The sequence below is a fragment of the Peromyscus leucopus genome, chromosome 22 (genome assembly GCF_004664715.2).
Source record: "Peromyscus leucopus breed LL Stock chromosome 22, UCI_PerLeu_2.1, whole genome shotgun sequence".
Taxonomy (NCBI): Eukaryota; Metazoa; Chordata; class Mammalia; order Rodentia; family Cricetidae; genus Peromyscus; species Peromyscus leucopus.
In genome coordinates, this window is record NC_051081.1 from 18,310,309 (window position 1) to 18,329,792 (window position 19,484).

Genomic DNA, 19,484 nt, shown 5'->3' on the forward strand with positions numbered 1-19,484 from the left:
CACAACAGCCGTTCCCTGTCTCACTGTCAGAGCTCCTTGCTTTTTATGAATCTCCGAACTGCTTTCTCCTGAGACTGCCAAGGACACAGACGGTACCATAACAGCTTCATTTGGTTTCTGAAGGGGGTATAAACCCTGGCCAGGATTTTTTAAAGTTTGAATCATGGAGCCACCATTTACTATATTTTCAGCTGAGTATTACTATTGAATCACAGAGATAGCATCTACCTTGTTCTTTGCCATTCTTTCCCTCTGCCTTAAAATTAAAAGAAAGAAAGAAAAAAGAAACAACAACAACTAAAAACAGGTAGAGAATAACATCCAGCGTTCAAAATGCAGATTGGCGACAATTGGAGCCAGTTGAGCTGAGAAGACAGCAGCGGAGAGAATTCATTTGTTCTGTATCTGAGCAGAGGGGTAGCCTGGCCAGCTTGCCCATGGGACGCGTGAGCAAGGGTAATAGACGTGGCACACAGCAGTGAGGGTGGTGGGGGAGGGAGAGACACATGCACAGGCAGATGAATAATGTGATCGGATAAAAGACCTCTGGACCCCGAACCAAGCAAATTTCACACAGTCTACCACAGAAAGATGTTATTAAGTGTATTCATTTAATACAAAGAGCAAAGGTGCGAAAATGATGAAGACCAGATTGCAGAATCAGTGCCCTAAACTCAGAACCTAAACCACCTGTATAATACATATTTCAGAAATATCAAGAAGTGGCTAGGTGGTGCACATCTTTAATCCCAGCACTTGGGAGGCAGAGGCAGAGGCAGATCTCTGAGTTCGAGGCCAGCCTGGTCTACAGAGGGAGTTCCAGGACAGTCAGGGCTATGTAGGAAGACCCTGTCTCAACAAAACAGAACAAAATGAAAGAAATATCAAGAAGCATAAGGCAAGTTAGAAGAACAAGTTTTAGCATGAAGGAAAGGTTTGAGCTGATGAAAAGAAATGAGAATAAGGAAGGAGTTGGGAAGCATGAAGCAATTAGAGAACATATGATAGATACAGAGACAAGGGAGAAACAAGCGTAAGACTAATGTGTGCTTCTGTAGCACCAAAGTGACTTGAAAGATGGTAGTTCTCCTGATTGAAAGAATTGTTCAGTTTTTGCATGAAAGAGGCTCGTTACACCAAATAAATAAATAAATAAATAAATAAATGAATTAGGTTGCAGAGCAGAAGATAGTGTGAATGTAACGCAAACAAGCAGAACAATGGGAGAAGAGAAATGGAGAAATGGAATTGGACCCCTCAAAGCCTCAGCCCTTTCAGCTAACCCCAATGTTGAGATTTGTTCAGCATCTTCACGAGATAAAGCTTAAAAGAACCTCTACACACCAGTGAGTCTGCTCTCACCCACAGCTCTCCCCTCCTTCAGGAAGCTAGACCTACACCATCCAATGCAAATGAAATCTAAAAACCAAAGGGGCTCAGTCAAAACAAAGACAACAGCGAACAGAAGACAACCACTTTCTCTCTTTTTAAATATATCTGTAAAACACGGACAGGCAAAGGGAGTAATACTCAGCAGTAAAGCTCTGGGAAAATGAAATACTGTAGAAAAACAAAACAGAAGTCGAGATGAAGTTGGGAAAAAAAAAACAACTCTATTCAAACAAAAAGACAAAGATTTTTTTGTGTGTGAAATGTAAGATAACCAGGGATAAAGAGATGATTGGAAATTCTTCCAGAGAGTGGGAAAAGCATATTACTTGTAGAAATGGAGGGCTAGAATGGTACTGAACCTCTGGGTGGGAACCAGGACCCAAGGGAACGATGCCTTCCAAAAATCCGAGGAAAAGTATTTGTCGCAATCATAATAAAGTAATTTTCAGATTTAAAGCATGTCCTCAAAGCTATTTTTGAGAGGGGAAGGGAAAGTGATGGGGGATGGAGGAGAGAGAGAATGGGTCAAGATGTGACTCCGAACCCAGGCAGTAGATTCCCGTAGCAGCAGAACAGAGACAAAGAACTTCAAAGATGACAGTGCAGGATCCTCAGAGGACAGCAGCTGTCAGCAGGCCGAGAGCAGCCAGGTTGGAGTGAGCCAGGCACCTCACAAAGAGAGGGGAGGAGAAAGAGGAAGCCAGTGTCTAGAGCTGTTGAGGGAGTTTCCTTTTTAAATATTTAAAGGAGAGTTAGTGACAGGCAGATAAGCAGGTGGAAGGAGGGGAAGAGACAGTTCTCTTAGCAGCCTAGGGAAACTGAAAAGTGTATTTACTAAGAGAAAAGACGTGTGATTGTGGTTTGCTCTGTGGTTGGTGTTTCAGAGTTATGATAAAAACACTTGTCCAGTCAACTGAAGGGGGCGAGTTTAGTACCGAAGAGAAGACAGAGGGAGACGTGCCTGTGTTCATACAGAGAGCTGTGGATAAAAGGAGCTATGTCTTCTACAGTAAAATGCAGAAAGTAATGAAATCTTGAAATACAAGACATGAATGTGTGTGTGTGTGTGTGTGTGTGTGTGTGTGTGTGTGTGTGTAATTGGAAACATCACTATAGGGTGTAGAAATCAGATAAGGGAGGAGATTTATTCTAATTGTAGTCTTTGACTTTAAAGACATCACATATTTTTGATAAATACATTTTTTTTCAAATTCAGACTACAGAATTTTTATAGTTTTATAGGTCTGGTTCCATTTTTTTATGTTTATTGTATGTAGGATCACAAACATTCATGGCTACACCAAACAACCTTTTAGATGTTTGCACTTTTTATTTTAATAAACAGAAGTTGGTTACAAATTGCTGGAATAATGAAACAATGTGGAGCGCCTGTGTCTTTCCCCCAGTGGCTCTGGTCACCTTGTTCCTGTGGTTGACATCCTTCAGTGGTGTCTGTAGCATGACTTTAATGTCATCTTAACCATAGGTCTGCTGCCCAGAATGATTGCAGTCCACAGATCATTAGGAAGGTGTAGAAAAATTGGAACCTTCACATACGACTTGTGGAAAAATCAGATGTTTTAGCTGCTTTGGGAAACTGTCAGTTCCTCGAATAGCAGGTGACCCAGCTGTTTCCTTCTTAGGTATATTCCCAAGAGAGATGAGAACATGTATCCACACAGAGATTTGCTCACAAATGTTCCTAACAGCATTATTTTTAATAGCCAAAAGGCAGAAACAACCCAGATGCTCATGAACTATTGGATGGAGAAATAAAATCTGCAGTTATCATACAACGGAGTATGATCCACTGACCTGAATGAAGTATTGATATAGGCTACACTGTAGATGAACCTTGAAAAGAGTATTCTAAGTGAAATAAATCAGTAAAAGAATTCGTGCCATTTGAGCTCACTTACGTGAAATATTTAGAATAGGCAAATCCATAGACATAAAGTAGCTGGGTTGCTTAGGGCTATGTGGAAGGCAAAATGGAGAGTGGTTGCTGATGGGTGGAGAGTTTCTTTTTATAGTGATTAAAATATTCTAAGTATGGCTGGTGATGATTATGTAACACTGACTATCCTAAAAACTATTGCATTATAAACTTGATAAGTAAGTTATGTGGCTGGAAAGGGATTTCCTGGGGTTTTCTGTTTGTTTGGTTTGTTTTTGCTATACTCAATGAAGTTGTTGTTTTAGTATATCCCAGGTCGGACTAGAGCTTGCTCTGTAGTCCAAGCTAACCTTGAACTATCCCTTCTGTCTCAGCCTCCTTAGTGCTGGAGCTAGAGGTGTGAGCTGCCACACCTGGTTTGATGTTGTATAAAACTCTATCTAACCCACGGGCTGGAGAGATGCCTCAGAGGTTAAGAGCACTGGGTACTAGAGGTCCTGAGTTCAATCCCCAGCACATGGTGGCTCACAACCATCTGTAATGAGATCTGGTGCCCTCTACTGGTTTGAAGACATACATGCAGACAGAACACTGTATATACAATAAATAAATTTTAAAACAAACAAACAAACAAACAAAAACCCAAACCCTCTAACCCACCTCTCCAGTCTGTTTCCCACCTTGCTCTTGGCCTCATCCAGCATCACATGTGTCCGCTTACCCAGTGCATTTTCCTAGCTTAAGGTCTCACTGCTTCTTCCTTCAAGCCTTGATGACCTGCTTCCTCTTCTGGGAAAGCAGAAGAGTAAACTCGCCAGCACAGTAAAGTCTGCTCCGAGTCTCTCCCACACTCACTTCCCGTCTCCAGCACATTGCACTCTGTGTTGTGGTGTAGATGAGCTGTGTGTTAATGTCAACACTTGTCAGCCACAAACCCAGTCAAAACTTACCTTTGAGAAGTTACCTGGACAGTGCAAGTCTCTTTTTATATTTAACTCAGCCAGTTTATTTCCTCTTCAAAATAGGAAGTTTTCCCTTCTGCTGGGTGCTAGTTGAAACTGGCTAGCATTTACAAGTATTGCTTAAAATCCAGAGCAGTAAGGCCCAGCAATAATACAAATTTGAATACATGGTGATTGTCTACCACTTCCTCTCAACCCCAAGTTTTAACAGAAACAAGACTCTTCTGGGTGTGGGATTGTCAGGTGGACAGAGTTAGTTTATGGCAGACATTTGACTGTCTGTAATTCACTATTGTACATTTTGTGTGCAATAATTGGAGGGCTTCTATGAAAATGCTGCTGCTACTTTTTATTAACTTCAATTAACTCCACCATGCATTGAGAACAATCAAATCTTTGACCCCACTTACTGCATTGCTGAGGCCTTTACTGTAACTAGACACATGCTCTTACATGTCATAGTTATATAGCCATATAGTCATGCATAAGAATGACTTAAGTAGTCACATTATAAGGCTGAAATCAAGACCTGAACTATGAGAGGATCAAGAGTTCTGTCCTTCCCTTTACCCTAATATAGGAATAGCAGGCAAAAAGCACTGTGGGTTTTTTTTTATTATTATTATTTGTTTGTTTTAAGACAGGATCCCACTACATAGTCCATTCTGGCTTTGAAGTCACTACTTGAGCACCGTCTTGCCCTGAGCACTGGGTTTATAGGTGTGTGCCACCATGTCCACTATCATGGGATCCTTTGAAGTTCTTCTCTGTTCCTTGTCAGATAGATGAAGTCATATTGATTGAAATATGGCATGAAGAAGATGAGTCGAGAAAACCATTCTACATCTGTATAATGAATTACTATTATAGCTGTTCCTGCAGAAAACAAAGCTAAATTGGGCTTATAGCATGATGTAGTTAAATCTTATTTGGGAATATACATACTTACACACATTTCGTTTATGTAGATATGTGTATATACTTTAAGATAAAATTGTGTGCATATCTGGAGCTGCACAGAGTCTTTCTGGAGAGGTATATCATAATTTGAAAATGACAGTCGTCTGTGGGGAAAGGACTCAGGAGGTGTGATAAGAGGACTTAGTTGTTACTCCAGTGATCTTCTGTATTGTTTGTCTCTCAAGTGCACATACATGACATCCTATGTCAACTGTAGTTGATGACGTTAAGTGAATGAAAAACATGTGTAGCATCGATTTGTGCTAGTGCTTGTGTGATTTTCTAGCTATTATAATATAAATTGCCAACAACTTGTGTATTGTGTCTTGCAGAGTTACATCCATTTGGGAGAATAGTCTTCAGATCACTACAATTTCTAGCTTTATAGGAGCATGGCTTGGAGCATTTCCTATTCCACTGGATTGGGAAAGACCATGGCAGGTTGGTTTTAAAGACTTGAAACTAGCAAAATGCATGCTGGCACAGCGGTAGAAAAGCTGATGGGAAGAGCTGGTACCTGACGCGAGGTATTTGGTTGTTCAGTAAAGTAGGGAACGCAGCGCAATCTAGGTGGCTGCTCATTGGCAGCTGACCCAGTGCCATAGGCATTCATGTTGGCCTGGATCTACCATTCTACATTCTACATGTACAGCTCTGTTTTTTCTATATGCACAGGAGAATGTTTCTTTTTAAACTGTGTGTATATGTGTTGCATGCATGTATGTGCTTATATGTATACAGATGCATGTGCTTATGCATTTATCATGTGTGGAGGCCAGAGGTTGGCATCCAGTGCCATCTTCTGTTCCTCCTCACCTCAGTTTTTGAGACAGGGTCTCTCACTGAGCCTGGAGATTACTGATTGGCTAGGCTGGCTAGCCATCGAGGCCCTGGTATCCTGTCTTCTGCTTCCTGTACTGAGATTACAGATGTATGCCACCTTGCCTGGCTTTTCACATGGGTGCTGGTGATCCAAACTCAGGACCTCATCTTGCAGAGCAGCCCCTCCCCAGTCCCTGCTCTGAAACTTTTAAAAGCTTATTTTGCCAATACATACAGGAAGCTTTTATTTTTTTCTTCTTTCTTTTTTAATTATTACATTTCTGATATTAGATTATATTTTCTTAACTACACTGATTGCTACATTGAATACTTACTTTGAACTATATCACAAGGCATATAGCAAAGTCATTTCTAAAGCAAGCTTTGTTACATTTTTCTTTATCTCACGTGCACATGTGTCTGTGGGTGCATGCGTGCTGGAGTGCATGAGTGGGACTCAGGAGAGGGTCTCACCTTCTACCAGGTTAGTCTAGGAATCAAACAGCTTGTTGGGGCTACACACCCAGATGTCCTGCAAGCTCCCAAGTAGTTTTAAAAATAAAGGCAAGTGATCTGAGAGGAAGCTTGTTAGTACATGGGATACTACTGAGCCATATCTCCACCTCTTGGTGCTTTGAGACAAGGTCTCATTGTATAGCTTAGGCTGACTTTGAACTTGTTCTGTTATCCAGGCTGGCCTGAAACTTATGATCCTTTTGTTCCTGCTTCATGATTAGTAGGATTACAGATATGAGTCACCACACCAAGCACCATTATCTTAATTTTAAAATATAGTTGTTTTGAGACAGGATCTTATGTAGTCCATGCTGGCTTTGAATTCATTTTGTATTCGAGGATGGCCTTGAATTCCTGATCCTCGTACCTTTCCTTCCCTAGTATCAGAATTACAGGTATGTCACTATGTTCTAGTATTTTCTGTTGCTGTGATAAAACACTGACCGAAAGCAACTTAGGGGAGGGAAATATTTATTTGGCTCACACTTCCAGTTACAGTCCGTCATTGAGAGAGGCCAGGAGAGGAGCTCATGGCAAGAACTTGAAACAAAAACCATGAGGAACACTGTTTGCTGACTTGCTTGTTCCCAGGTTCATGATTAGTCAGCTTATGGGATGGTGCCACTCACAGTGGATAGGCCCTCCTGCATCAGTTAATATTCAAGATAGCCCCAAAGACATGCCCATAGGCCAGTACAAGCTGAGAAATCCCTCAGTTGAGGCTTTTCTTCTCAGATGACTCTAGGCTTCGTCAAGTTGAGAATTAAGATTAACCAGGACATGACATACTTTGTCAACTTGACACACAAACACATCACTATGACATCAAACCTTTCCTTTTTTTGTCCCCAAGATCTTGTTTCACTAATTTTTCATTGTTTTATACTATGCTACTTTATTATATAGTTATTTTATAAAACAATAAACTTACTGTTGATCATTTAGTTTATTGTCGGTGTTATAAATTATAATAAACACTGCTTTGATAGATACTTTTGAATCTATAGCATCAAGAATTTTTCCTAAGATAATTTCTCCTAAAAAGAACAATGGTATTAAAAGTAAATGTACATTTTTTCCAACATGAAGAGAGTATTTTCTGGTCCCAAGAGAAAATATATTTGCCTTTTAAATTTAAGCTGTATTAATAATTTTTATAGAAAGTTAAAATTAAAATTAGCTTTTTCTCCCTATCCACTGAGGGAAAACAGCCATTTGTATTCTGATGGTAACTTGCAGCTCTCTCCATGCATACTGCTCATAATATACATGTTCTTTTTAATCTGCTTCCCCTCTAAACTTTATATTACGGTGTTACCACATGTTAGTGAAGAATTATATAACTGGATTTTTATTTTCTTAAAATAACATATCAGGTTTTGTTTTTTTTTTCTTTTTTCTTTTTCTTTTTTTTTTTTTTTTTTTTTTTCCAAAACAGGGTTGTTCTTTGTAGCCCTGACTGTCCTTGAACTTACTCTGTAGACCAGGCTGGCCTCAAACTCATAGAGATCCGTCTGCCTCTGCCTCCTGAGTTCTGGGATTAAAGGTATGTACCACCACCACTTTGCAATATATTAGTTTTTAATGAATGGGCATTTAGATTGTTTTCCATTAACTGGTTAATGGAAATTAATTTTAATTAATTAATTAATTAATTTTATTATTGTCATACTTAAGCAAATGTCTGCATTTGCCTAATTCGTAGGGTAAATTCCTAGGTAACAAATGGTTGGAGTTAAATTTTTCATACATGCCTCACTTATAGGACCTGAATTTTCTGTTGGTCATAACTGCCTATTTTTAGGTCCATTTTTGTACCTTCACTTAGATGTTTTCTCTCTTGGACAGTTGAGTTTTTCTTTCACATTCAGTAATTCTGGTGAGCTGCCCTCCCCATGTTGATTGATTGTTATACGGTAGAAGTCTCGGGAAGGTTGGAGAATATGTTAGTACTGATGTTCTTGTAGAGGTTTTAGTGCTCATGAAGCAAAGCCTGCTTCTTGCTATGCTGATGGATTGTATATGGTAGAAGTCTCGAGAAGGTTGGAGAATATGGTAGTACTGATGTCTTGTGGAGGTTTTAGTGCTCATGAAGCAAAGCCTGCTTCTCCCCATGTTAGTGATTGCCTGGCATCTCGTCAATCATCCATACTTTGCTTCTTCAACTGAAGAGTGGTAGTGACTTAAAGTTTGGAGGACAAACTTATTGAAGAAGGCACATGAATTGTTTCAGACTACTAGATTCATGACTTTCAGTTAATATAATTAAATCTAAAAATAGAATATTAATAAAACTAAAGCACAGTGGGACATCAACTTGAACGAGGTGGCAAAATGTCAGTTTGTATGTACATTACCTACTTTAGTGTATAAAAGTTTGATCTTACACGTTCTGAACTTCCCTGCAAGATTACAGAAATAGAAGCCAAATTGTGGAAAGTAGATGTGCTGATTAAAGCATGTGTTTGGGTTTGCTTAGAAGACATTATTCACAGTTCAGTTGTCCATTTTTAGATTATTCAGGGTTTTTGCTACTAATTTTCCCCCTCTGCACTTACTTCCAATAAAGAATGAGCTAGATTCAAATTAACATCAAATTTTTTTAAAATTATTGTAGTTTTCCCTTAACCTAGGACACTGGGAGGTGTGGCTTTGAGACAGGCTTTCACTCTGTAGCCCAGACTTGCCAAGGCTGGCCTCGAACACCTGATCCTCCTTTCACCACATCCCATGTACTGACAGAATTGACTTTTTAATCTTTGTGCGTGTTCGTAATCACACATGTACTACTGTACATATAGAAGTCCGGTGATGAGGCCTCATTGTCATGGCATACCCCAGGCTAGCTGGCTGGCTGGCTCCCAGAGATCTCCATCTCCTGGGGTTACAGCTGCGTGGGCTGCCATATCCAGCTTGATGTGAGTTCTGGGGATCAGATCTCCTGTTCTTCTGTGACTAGCGCTTTACCCACTGAGCCAGCTTCTGAATTAGGGACTTTTAAAACACACTTTCTAGTTAGCTAATTTGAATATGTTCCAAGTCATTAGTCTTCATTATTGAAAACATTTCATTCAGCTGGAATACACTGGCTGTTGAATTTCATTCTTGGTTTTTAGAGTATTGCAAGTCAATGGCTGGCTTATTCACTGTAATCCTTTTAAAGTGTGATGCGTTCTAATGGCGGAAGAACAAAACTGACATGTCTCAGAAGCTTTTAGTCAGTTTCCCATTTGCCTCTTTTTAGTTGTTTTCTAATAAACTAGAGAAGCGGTGAGGTTTTGTTTTGCCTCTCCACTTTCCTTTTCAGCAAACGAAGTTTTTGTGGTGCTCTTGTTGTTTTCCAGTAAGTCAGACTATACAGAACAAGACCTCACTGGCTCATGATGTTGACAGAATCTGCCAGAGCAGCAGTAAAGCAGACAGGGGATAATGATGCATTTCCTAAATGTGGAGATTTTGCTACAGCAAAACTTCATGAGATGCTGCTACTGTATAAACTACTATCTAAAACACAGCGTGATATTAAAAAGAGAGTTTAGTTCTTTGTTCCTTGTAGCCCAACACACACTTGATACGTTTAAATTATGTTCAAAGCAAACATCTCTGGGTTATGTTTTGTTCATATTTTGGAGAAACAGGAACGTTTGGTTTCTTTAAAAACACACATGTACGAACACACAGAGCCAACAAAACCTGTCGTGTTTTAATGCCATTTTCTCTACTTTGAATCCAAATTTGATTTTGTAGAATGTTCCTGTGGCCAGGCATTGATTGCGTTCTATAATGAGAAATTTCAAGCATACTTGTAGTTTTCAAATGGATTCTTTAGTAAGTGACAGGGAAGGCCCATTGAAAATGAATGCCATTGAAAATTTATTTTCAACTTAATGTGAGCCTTCAGTGATTTTAGTAGCGATAGGTAGGGAAAGTGTAGTTGAAGAAAGACCTCACTGTGTAGAAACCAGCAAAAGAAGGTTGGTTACGGAAAGCAGGTAGGAGGCTGCCTACCATGCTGCTGTGACCTGTGAAACGTGCTTTGCTGACAGTGCTTTGAGCACACACAGATGCAAGCTTCATTATTTATACTGAGTTCTCATCGTCTCTTTTCTGTCTTGTTCTTTCTGCTAGTAGTCCTTAAGTGAGTTGATTTCCTTTTGATCCTTTGGTAGTTTGTTAAACCAGTTTATTGATTTACTTGAATGTCATATCATGTTCAATTCGGTGTGACATTTCAGACATGAATAGAACATGCGTCACTTGTAGGTCTCTATGTACCAGGCATGGGTCTTGGTGCTATGCCAAAGGTAATGTAATCATGGCAACTGTAATGCAAGGTAAATATCATTTCTGTTCTTAACCACCACAAAGGCAAAATGTGGGAGGGAAGAGTACACACTGTGTTCACTGTCTTTGACTGGCAAAAGGAAGATTTAGGATACAAACAAAAGCTCCACCTACACCATGATCCTCTTCACTGCTGGAGACTGAAACACAGTGTTTGTTTCTTTCTTTCTCTAAAACCGTAGCTGTGTTCTCTTTAGAATAGCTGAAGTATTAAATTGCTTTCCTTTCCCACATTGTTTCTTCTAAATGTCGGTATCACTCTGGTGATGTCTGTATTTTTAGACCAAAATTTAATACATTCATAGGAGCATATTTAAAGCTAATTTACAATGCCTTTGTGTCTGAAGATCTCATGCTTTTTCTTGAGTGCGTGCACATGTGTAGCATGTGATGATAGGAAGGTGACAGGTATCATGTCCTATCATTCTCTGACTCGTTCCACTTACTTGTTCTGAAGACTTATTTATGCGTTTGTGTGTATCTGTGCACATGTGTGCCCATGGAGTCCAGAAGGGACAGTGAGTCCCTCAGCTGGAGGTACAGGTGTGTATGAGCCTCCAGATGTGGGTGCCATCAGAGTAAATAGGGAGAAACTGATGAATCTGCAGAGGAAGGGTTACTAGCTCTCTCTTCAGACATAAAGGAAGTTCGTAAAACTTGGGCAAGCCAGGTCTGCGTCTCTCACAAGCTACTTTTTCGTGGGTTTATTGTCCTGAACAAATTTTCATTTGAATCACTTTTAGAATTCATCTGATGGGGCCTGCTAACCTACTGCCTTCCAATGATGAGTTACATTTCCTTTGAATCTGGTCTTGAGTGTGTTGTGCTGGCTACTCCTAACGCAAATGCTACAGTCTGGTGTAGGAACACAAATGAATCCAGCTCACGGCTCTAGTTTGCTAATGTAAATGGAGACGGACCTGCATTTCCTCTGACCTCCCTCCTACAAAGACACGTAGTCAGGAAGTTACTTGTGGAGCGCTAAGTTCCTGGCCAGGGCTCTGTCAAAAGGGACAGTCAACACTCCTGAACACATGCACGCATGCGCCTAAGTTATCCTGGCCAGTCCCGTCTCTCATGAAAGCCCTGCGTCGGTCTTGTCAGCACAGCTTACAGTGAGCAAAGAGCACATCTTTAACCCTGAACCATCTTCTGTAAGTCGTAAGACTTTCCCAGTCTTGAAATGTGGAAATGTTAAACTATCCATTAACAGCTTACTTTAATACAGTGTACTCCTTCAGTAAGGGAGATACCAATTAACCTAAAATCACTTAAGTCCTCACTCATTCAAATCAGCGATCTTTGTTTATCTCTACTCTAGCATTTTGCAGTAACCAATTCAGTTATAATCCTATGATTTCTAGTTTCAAATTATGCAAGAATTTGTGATATTTGTGATTTTTAGAAAATGAATGTTTCATAAGTATCTTCTATCCTGGTGAAAAAGAATCGTCCAGTTTTTTACACTGATATTTATTATTGCTGTATGTGTGAGCACCTGCAGGTACCAGGGTGTATACCAAACACAGAGACTAAGCACACAGCGGCTCGATGACTTGCCAAGGCCACGTTTAGTAAATCTAAAGCCAAGATTCAAATCCTGTCTGTCTAATACCAAAATCAGTGTTCTTAATCACTGTCGAGAAATACTTCACACTGTAGAGATGTGTTGGACCATTTCCTTTCCTAAGACATAAACGGTTCTTTTTAGTTATTGCATTTTTTATATTGTTGTATTTTGTTAGATTACTTATTTTACGTGTTTGGTCTGCATGGATGTGCTGTGTGTCCACAGAGGACAGAAGTGGGTGTTGGAGCCCAGGACTGAAGTTAGAATGGTTGTGAGTCTCCATGTGGTGCTGGGAACCATCCTCAGGTCCTCTGCAAGAGCAGCCGCTTCTCTTCCTGCCGAGCCGTCTGCCCAGCCCACAGCGGTCTTTCAAACAGCTTTTATTTGACGTCACACACACACACACACACACACACACACACACACACACACACACACACGCAGTTAGTTATATATTTTGATAGAGCTTTTTTGCTTATGAAGATGAAATTATTTCTGAAAAAGAAAACCTTATTACAGGTTTCCTTTGCCTAAATTCTACGCAAGATAATATAAAAATCTTTTTTTTTTCTTATTACTTTAAGGAAACAGACCTTTTGCGGGGGGGGGGGGGGGTTTAAGTGATAAAGAGAAAAAAACCCACAATCACTTGATTTATAGGAAGGAACATAACGGTTCCCTAAAAGCAAGGCATTTTTATTTTTTTGGGGGGGGGAATTGTTTGAGGGTTTTGTTTGTTTTTTGGGGGGCGTCTCTTGTTGAGACAGTATCTTGCCCTGTAGCCCAGGCTGGCCTCAAACTCATGGTGACCCTCCTTTGTTGGCCACCGTGCCAGCCTCTGAAATACAAGGTCACAGGCAGGCACCACCAGCCCAGGGTGGATTTGGGAAATACAGTCTTGCTTTGCAACTGTGCTAGCTGGTTTTACGTCAGCTTGACACAAGTTAGAGTCATCTGTGAGGAGGGAACCTCAGTGGAGAAAACACTTCCATTAGATGGGGCAAGCCTGTAGGGCATTTTCTTAATTAGTGATGGTCCAGCCCATGCTGGGTGGTGCTATTCCTGGGCTGGTGGTCCTGGGTTCTCTAAGAAAGCAGGCTGAGCAAGCCAGTAAGCAGTGTGCCTCCACGGTCTCTAGATCAGCTCCTGCCCTGTTTGAGTTCCTGTCCTGACTTTTTTAGATGATGAATAGAGATGTGGAAGTGTAAGCCAAATAACCCCTTTCTTTCTTCCCCAAGTTGCTTCTGGATATGGTGACTGATTACAGCATGGTCACCCTAACAGCATCCTAGGTGTCTTCAAATTAACCATCCTCTTCCTCAGCCTCCCGAGTGCTGGGGCGAGGCAGGTGCCCTATGCATAACTAGGATGTTGGCGTTCCGCCCGCAGGGCCGCTCATCTCTCAAATCGGTTTTCCCTTTGAGAGAGAACCGTACTGACTTTATCTACTGGCACTGCATTGTGTTGTTATGTAACATGAGATGTTTCTTCCATTCAGTGAGTGTTAAGAAACATTTGAAAATAAAAGAAACTCGATAAAATGATTGTCACTTTGGTGGCAAACCCTATGAATGACTTCCTTAATATGAATGTCTGTATTCTCAATTTCCTATTTTCCTTACATAAAACCAAGTAATTATATATAGCAACCTCAGATGATCATAATTTGGAGAAATATTTATATCTCTGCAGCTGAAACAGGTCATAGGTACTACAGATATATAGCGACAAAATATTGTATCATAAAGAATGTTAAATGTCTCTGTGAAATGGAAAACTTAAGATCTCATTATTAAAATATAATCAAACCAGGCTGATTGGACAAGTTGGATGAATTCTGTGCTGTGCTGTGGTTTTATACATTTTGAAGCAATTGTAAGAAAGCCACAAGAAGCCACTGAGGGGAAAATATTAGCAGTTAAGGACTCGTGTGTCGCAGGAGAGTCACCCCAGCCCTCTTGTAGGCACAAAACCTCGACCGCCACTAGGGAACCATGTGAAAAGTTGGGACATTTTATTTTGCTGATAGCATGGATATCTTGAGTTGAGTTTTTACATAACAGTGAATTGCTGAGTATTCCAAGCCTTAACCCCTTATAGGAGAAAAAGGTTTAAACCCACATTTATTTCACTTTTCATACTCTTCAGAAGTGAAATATGGCAACCGTCTAAAGGATGTGTGCAAATGTGTGTGTGTGTGTGTGTGTGTGTGTGTGTGTGTGTGTGTTTGAGAACAATGAACCACACTGAAGTCACAGAGTGATTAAAACAGATTTTGGTACCCGAAATCAGAATTTGGCTGGGAGCCCCAGGGATTGCTACTCTTTCCTCACTCTGACTGACAGAGAGCTTTTTTTGGGGGTGCAGGTGCTCACGCATTGACAGAGGTGAGCAGTCTCAAAGCAGAGGGAAGGGGACTAAATAAAAACTACTAAGGGAAGAAGTTGAGTGCTTTCCATAAATAGTAACTGTGCATTTTATTTTATTTATGACCCCATACGTTAGGAAAGGGACGCTGTTGAAGTAACAATCATTGAAAAAGCAACAACCAACAAACCAGTATTTAATTTGGTATTTAAAACCAATAATTAAAACTCAAATGGAAGCAATGTCTAAAGTAACTAAGATAATTCATAACAAATAGCACAAACTCAAGCTGTACTTATTGGAAATATGATAATTCATCGCAAGTAAGCTACAATGTACCTGTGAGGATAGAGTAAGGGCACACATTAGCGAAGTTCTACTAGATTTCCAGATTCCCCTAAAAAACGTTAAAGGACTTTAGAACAAATTTTCTGTGCAAACACCGATCAGTTCTAATTTCTTCTCAGTCTTTCGTACATGACCTTATTTGAAGCAGTGCATTCACTAGCACAATTCATGTTAATAAAATAGTTTTGAAAAGTATTTTCTTTCCCCGGTATTTCACTAGTTTGAAAGAGTTTTTCCAGAGATTAGTCTGAATTTCTGTTGCAACCTAAGCCTTTAATGAAGATACGCTTCTGAAAATAAGGCAGTTTCTCTATAATCTGCTCATGAATAGAAAACAAATCTTTGGTTTTTTGGTTAAAGTGGCAGAGAAGATTTTGCAAAAAGAAATACTAACTAATCAACACAAAGAGCTCTTAACAAGCAATGGGAAACTCCAAACCCCATCAAGGTAAATAGAGTACCTAAGGCACCTCAGGTTCAGATGATACAATCGTCGGCTTAGAGTTCGAGAATTGAATGTCTGCTTGACAGAATATCCAACATGTCTGCTGATCGTGGTAGAGGGATGAACATGTCTGCTGTATCAGGAAGTGAAGATGGCAACATGTCTGCTGTGAGTCAGGAGAGTGAAGAGGAGATGGCCAACATGTCTGCTGTGAGTCAGGAGAGTGAAGAGGGAGATGGCCAACATGTCTGCTGTGAGTCAGGAGAGTGAGGGGAGATGGCCATGTCTGCTGTGAGTCAGGAGAGGGAGATGGCCAACATGTCTGCTGTGAGTCAGGAGAGTGGAGAGGGAGATGGCCAACATGTCTGCTGTGAGTCAGGAGAGTGGAGAGGGAGATGGCCAACATGTCTGCTGTGAGTCAGGAGAGGGAGATGGCCAACATGTCTGCTGTGAGTCAGGAGAGTGAAGAGTGAGATGGCCAACATGTCTGCTGTGAGTCAGGAGAGTGGAGAGGAGATGGCCAACATGTCTGCTGTGAGTGGAGGGGAGTGGAGGGGGGGGGGGGGGAGATGGCTGTGGTGAGTGGAGAGGGAGATGGCCAACATGTCTGCTGTGAGTCAGGAGGGGAGTGGAAGGGGAGGAGAGGGAGGATGGCCAACATGTCTGCTGTGAGTCAGGAGAGTGGAGAGTGAGATGGCCAACATGTCTGCTGTGAGTCAGGAGAGTGAGAGGAGATGGCCAACATGTCTGCTGTGAGTCAGGAGAGTGAGAGAAGCATGTCTGCTGTGAGTCAGGAGAGTGGAAAGAGCTCACTGAATGAGTGAGAGGACACTGGAGATGGTCCCATGGTCAGAACATGAGGAAACCAAGGCGATCACCAGTGCATTTTCCAGATTCTTGATCCACTTCTCTTGGAGCAGGAACGTTCTTGACTTTAACTCCACTGCCTAATACACCAAGTGTCCAAGGTTTCACAAACGTAGATTTGAAGGAAAAAGAGAAAAGCCAAAACCCAAACCCATCAAATCTCCAAAGGCGACTTGGAAATGAATAATACTTTACTGTCGGGATTCCTTCATATTGGTGTAACAACTTAGCTAGCATGTAAATTCATTATACAGGTTCTTTCAATTCTATCTAAAAACAGACCAAAACTGAATGGGGAAGTTACAGAAATCCCATTTGAGCATACATAAGGCCATAATGCTTAATGTGAACCACCACTGCTTGGAGAAAAAGACATCCAACATCCACTTCCAAGAGAAAGCTCTTGTCCAGTAGACTGTCCACTACCAAGTGGGGAGTGTGGTGCTTATACTTCAAAAACTCCTACGAAGCTCACATGCAAGACAGTACATTGAGATTTGTGACTGGTGTGAACATTTAAGGCTGTCATTTTCAAGTATCAATGTTTAGTGTTCCATTACCCAATCTGTGCAATAGACGAAGCTGTAAGCACAAATCCTGGAAGATAACAGAAGCTCGCTCAAGACAAGGAAGTTGTAGTTGAAGCAACAGCAAATTGAAACCTAAGAAAGGCCAGCAACACTCTATGGGTTAATTATGCTTCCCAACCTCACTGCGTGAGTGGTTCGCATGGAAGCTTTGTCTACCACGACTGTCTGTTGCATGGCGTTTAGAATAAGGCAGATCCACAGCAGACTGAGGAAGAGAGCCACATGGTACTGGCCGGTTATCAAGGTGGTTTGCCTCCAGTACACTCTGGTGGCCTATTCCTCAGAGAAGGGTGAGAGATGGCTCTAGTACACCAAATAAGCTTTACAAAAGAAACAAGAAAGTTTGCTTCCAAGGTTTTTTTTACACAGGGCTTTTTACTTTGGGATCCACATACCCTGTCTGTGGCATAAACTAAATCACCATTATTTAGTTCTGGTTTAATGAAGTGTAGCATGACTGGGGAAACCATCTCGGGAAGCCAGTAGTGTTCTGCTTGCCCTACACTCTAGGTGTGTGCATAAGCCGTGGGCTGCACCCTCTGCGGCTGCAGTACCTGCAGCTCATGGAAGCAGAATACCCACACATTGCACGTAACATGCTTAGGTTTGTGTCTTTCCTCTGACACATTTGAAAAGTTCCTAAGGTTCAGTCAGTCTACTCACTTCTTGTTTCATTTGATGTACACAGCCAAAGTGGGAATTAGAAAAATGACCAACTCATTCAGAAAGCTAAACTGAGTTCAGGATTATGGCAAACTATGGCCTAACTTTTAAATTTGTACTTTAGCATGTATTTCATGCAGTTTGGGGAACATCAAACTAAATCTACAGTTGCCAGAAGCCTTGTTACCTTTTAGTGCACATTAACTAAAATGTGTACATTTTTAGTGTTCATGGTAAATGCAGTTATGATCTACTAAACTTTTGGCATTCTTTAAGAAAGCACATTAAGCTTCACTATAGAAATGTTTATGTTACACTTAATTTGTGCTCAAGGAACAATGAAACATTGGTTGGTTTTGATCTCATAATTCTTCCCTCAGGTGTGGCCCATCTCCTGTACACTTGGAGCGACCTTTGGCTACGTGGCTGGCCTCGTGAGCTCACCACTCTGGATATACTGGAATAGAAAGCAACTTACGTACAAGAACAATTAAGAGGAGAAAGGGGAGGAGATATTTCTTTGTGCAGATTCCATAAGGGCTGTGCAGAAATGTGTCTGGTCAAAGCCAAGCAGTTCCATTTACAGCACTGTTGTTTTTTCAATGTCGTTTCAACATGATGTGATTGTAGCTTTTTAACTATGAAACCCCTGAGAGATTGTACCTTCTAGTTGAAATAAAGTATTTAGAGTAGATTGTGGCTTCAGATGCTGTTTGCTGCCGCTTAGACCTTTAAGAAACATTCTCAGTGAACTCTGGAGGATGCTGAGGACAGGTTCCCTCCCCGCTCAGGTTAAACTGCTTCATTGTAAGAGGTCAGGACATTGCTGTAGCATTTCAAATGCTTTCTGGAGAAATGGACAGTTTCCTTGGCCACTACAGACTTTTCTCACGTAATCAAACAACAGTTTATACATCTTGATCCTATTCTTTTTTTAACTGCGTGTTTCTTTGGAGTTAAAATGGCTATGATAGCCTCATCAAAAACAGTCTTCAAACCCTTCTGGGTCAAAGCTGAACATTCCACATAGCAGCATGCGCCTATCTGGGAAGGAGAAAAAAAAAAGCCACAATTATATAAAGCAGTTTTATCCAACTCAGTAACAACACATTATACAGGAAGTTATAAAATACAGCTATGCAAAAGAACCTCATTAGCCATATTCACAATACCCAGAGAGAGACAGTTGCTGAAATACTAGTGTATGGCCTTCCAGATTTCGCTATGAAAAATTCATTCATCAAATATTAGATCCTTGCTACACATTAAGCAAGTGCTTCGGTGCTGAGGACATGTCAGTGACTAAGGGGTCCTGCTGTGTGGCGAGATAGAGCTGCAGAGGAAATGCCAGGATGGTGGTCGTCAGGGAAACCTTCTCCTCAGCTGAGAAGGTTGAACAGTGAGGAACCCGAGGAGCCAAAACCCAGAGACCAGTGTGGGAGGCAGCTGGCATATCCAAGACACAGTAAAGAAGGCAAAGGTGGGAAGAGCACAGATGGGACTAGTCCCTGTGTAGACGTTAATCATGCTCGAGTCAGTTTCTCAGGATGGCCTGGCTGCTCTGCCCCTTACTGTTTTCTTCAGACTACATATTACCTTCTGGCACTCTAGCTCTATGCTCGCTACTAGAGTTGGTTTCTCTCCCTCAAAAAAAAAAAAAAAAAGTTATCTCCGTAAGAGCAGGGTAGGAACTTAATGTGTTGTAGTGTTGTACCGTCACCTGGAAAGTAAGGATGCACAA

At 40.9% G+C, this 19,484-nt stretch overlaps 2 protein-coding genes across 5 annotated transcripts in view; one reads left to right on the top strand and one right to left on the bottom strand.

Annotated features, from left to right (window-relative positions):
- Positions 1-18,437, top strand: part of Pigf (phosphatidylinositol glycan anchor biosynthesis class F) — a 28,920-nt gene extending 10,483 nt beyond the window's left edge. For 3 of the 4 annotated variants that reach the window (XM_028892770.2, XM_028892779.2, XM_037197972.1), the window contains exons 5-6: positions 5,544-5,652; positions 18,124-18,437. In XM_028892770.2, the coding sequence (XP_028748603.1) occupies positions 5,544-5,652; positions 18,124-18,237 (223 nt within the window). In that variant the 3' untranslated portion in view covers positions 18,238-18,437. Of the gene's footprint in view, positions 1-5,543; positions 5,653-11,636; positions 13,592-18,123 lie in introns of those variants that run through there. The other variant, XM_028892784.2, reaches the window with a different exon arrangement.
- Rhoq (ras homolog family member Q) overlaps positions 16,664-19,484 on the bottom strand; it is a 37,187-nt gene continuing 34,366 nt past the window's right edge. The window contains exon 5 of the mRNA XM_028892796.2: positions 16,664-18,787. Coding sequence (XP_028748629.1) covers positions 18,632-18,787 — 156 coding nt within the window. The 3' untranslated portion in view covers positions 16,664-18,631. The remainder of the gene's footprint in view (positions 18,788-19,484) is intronic.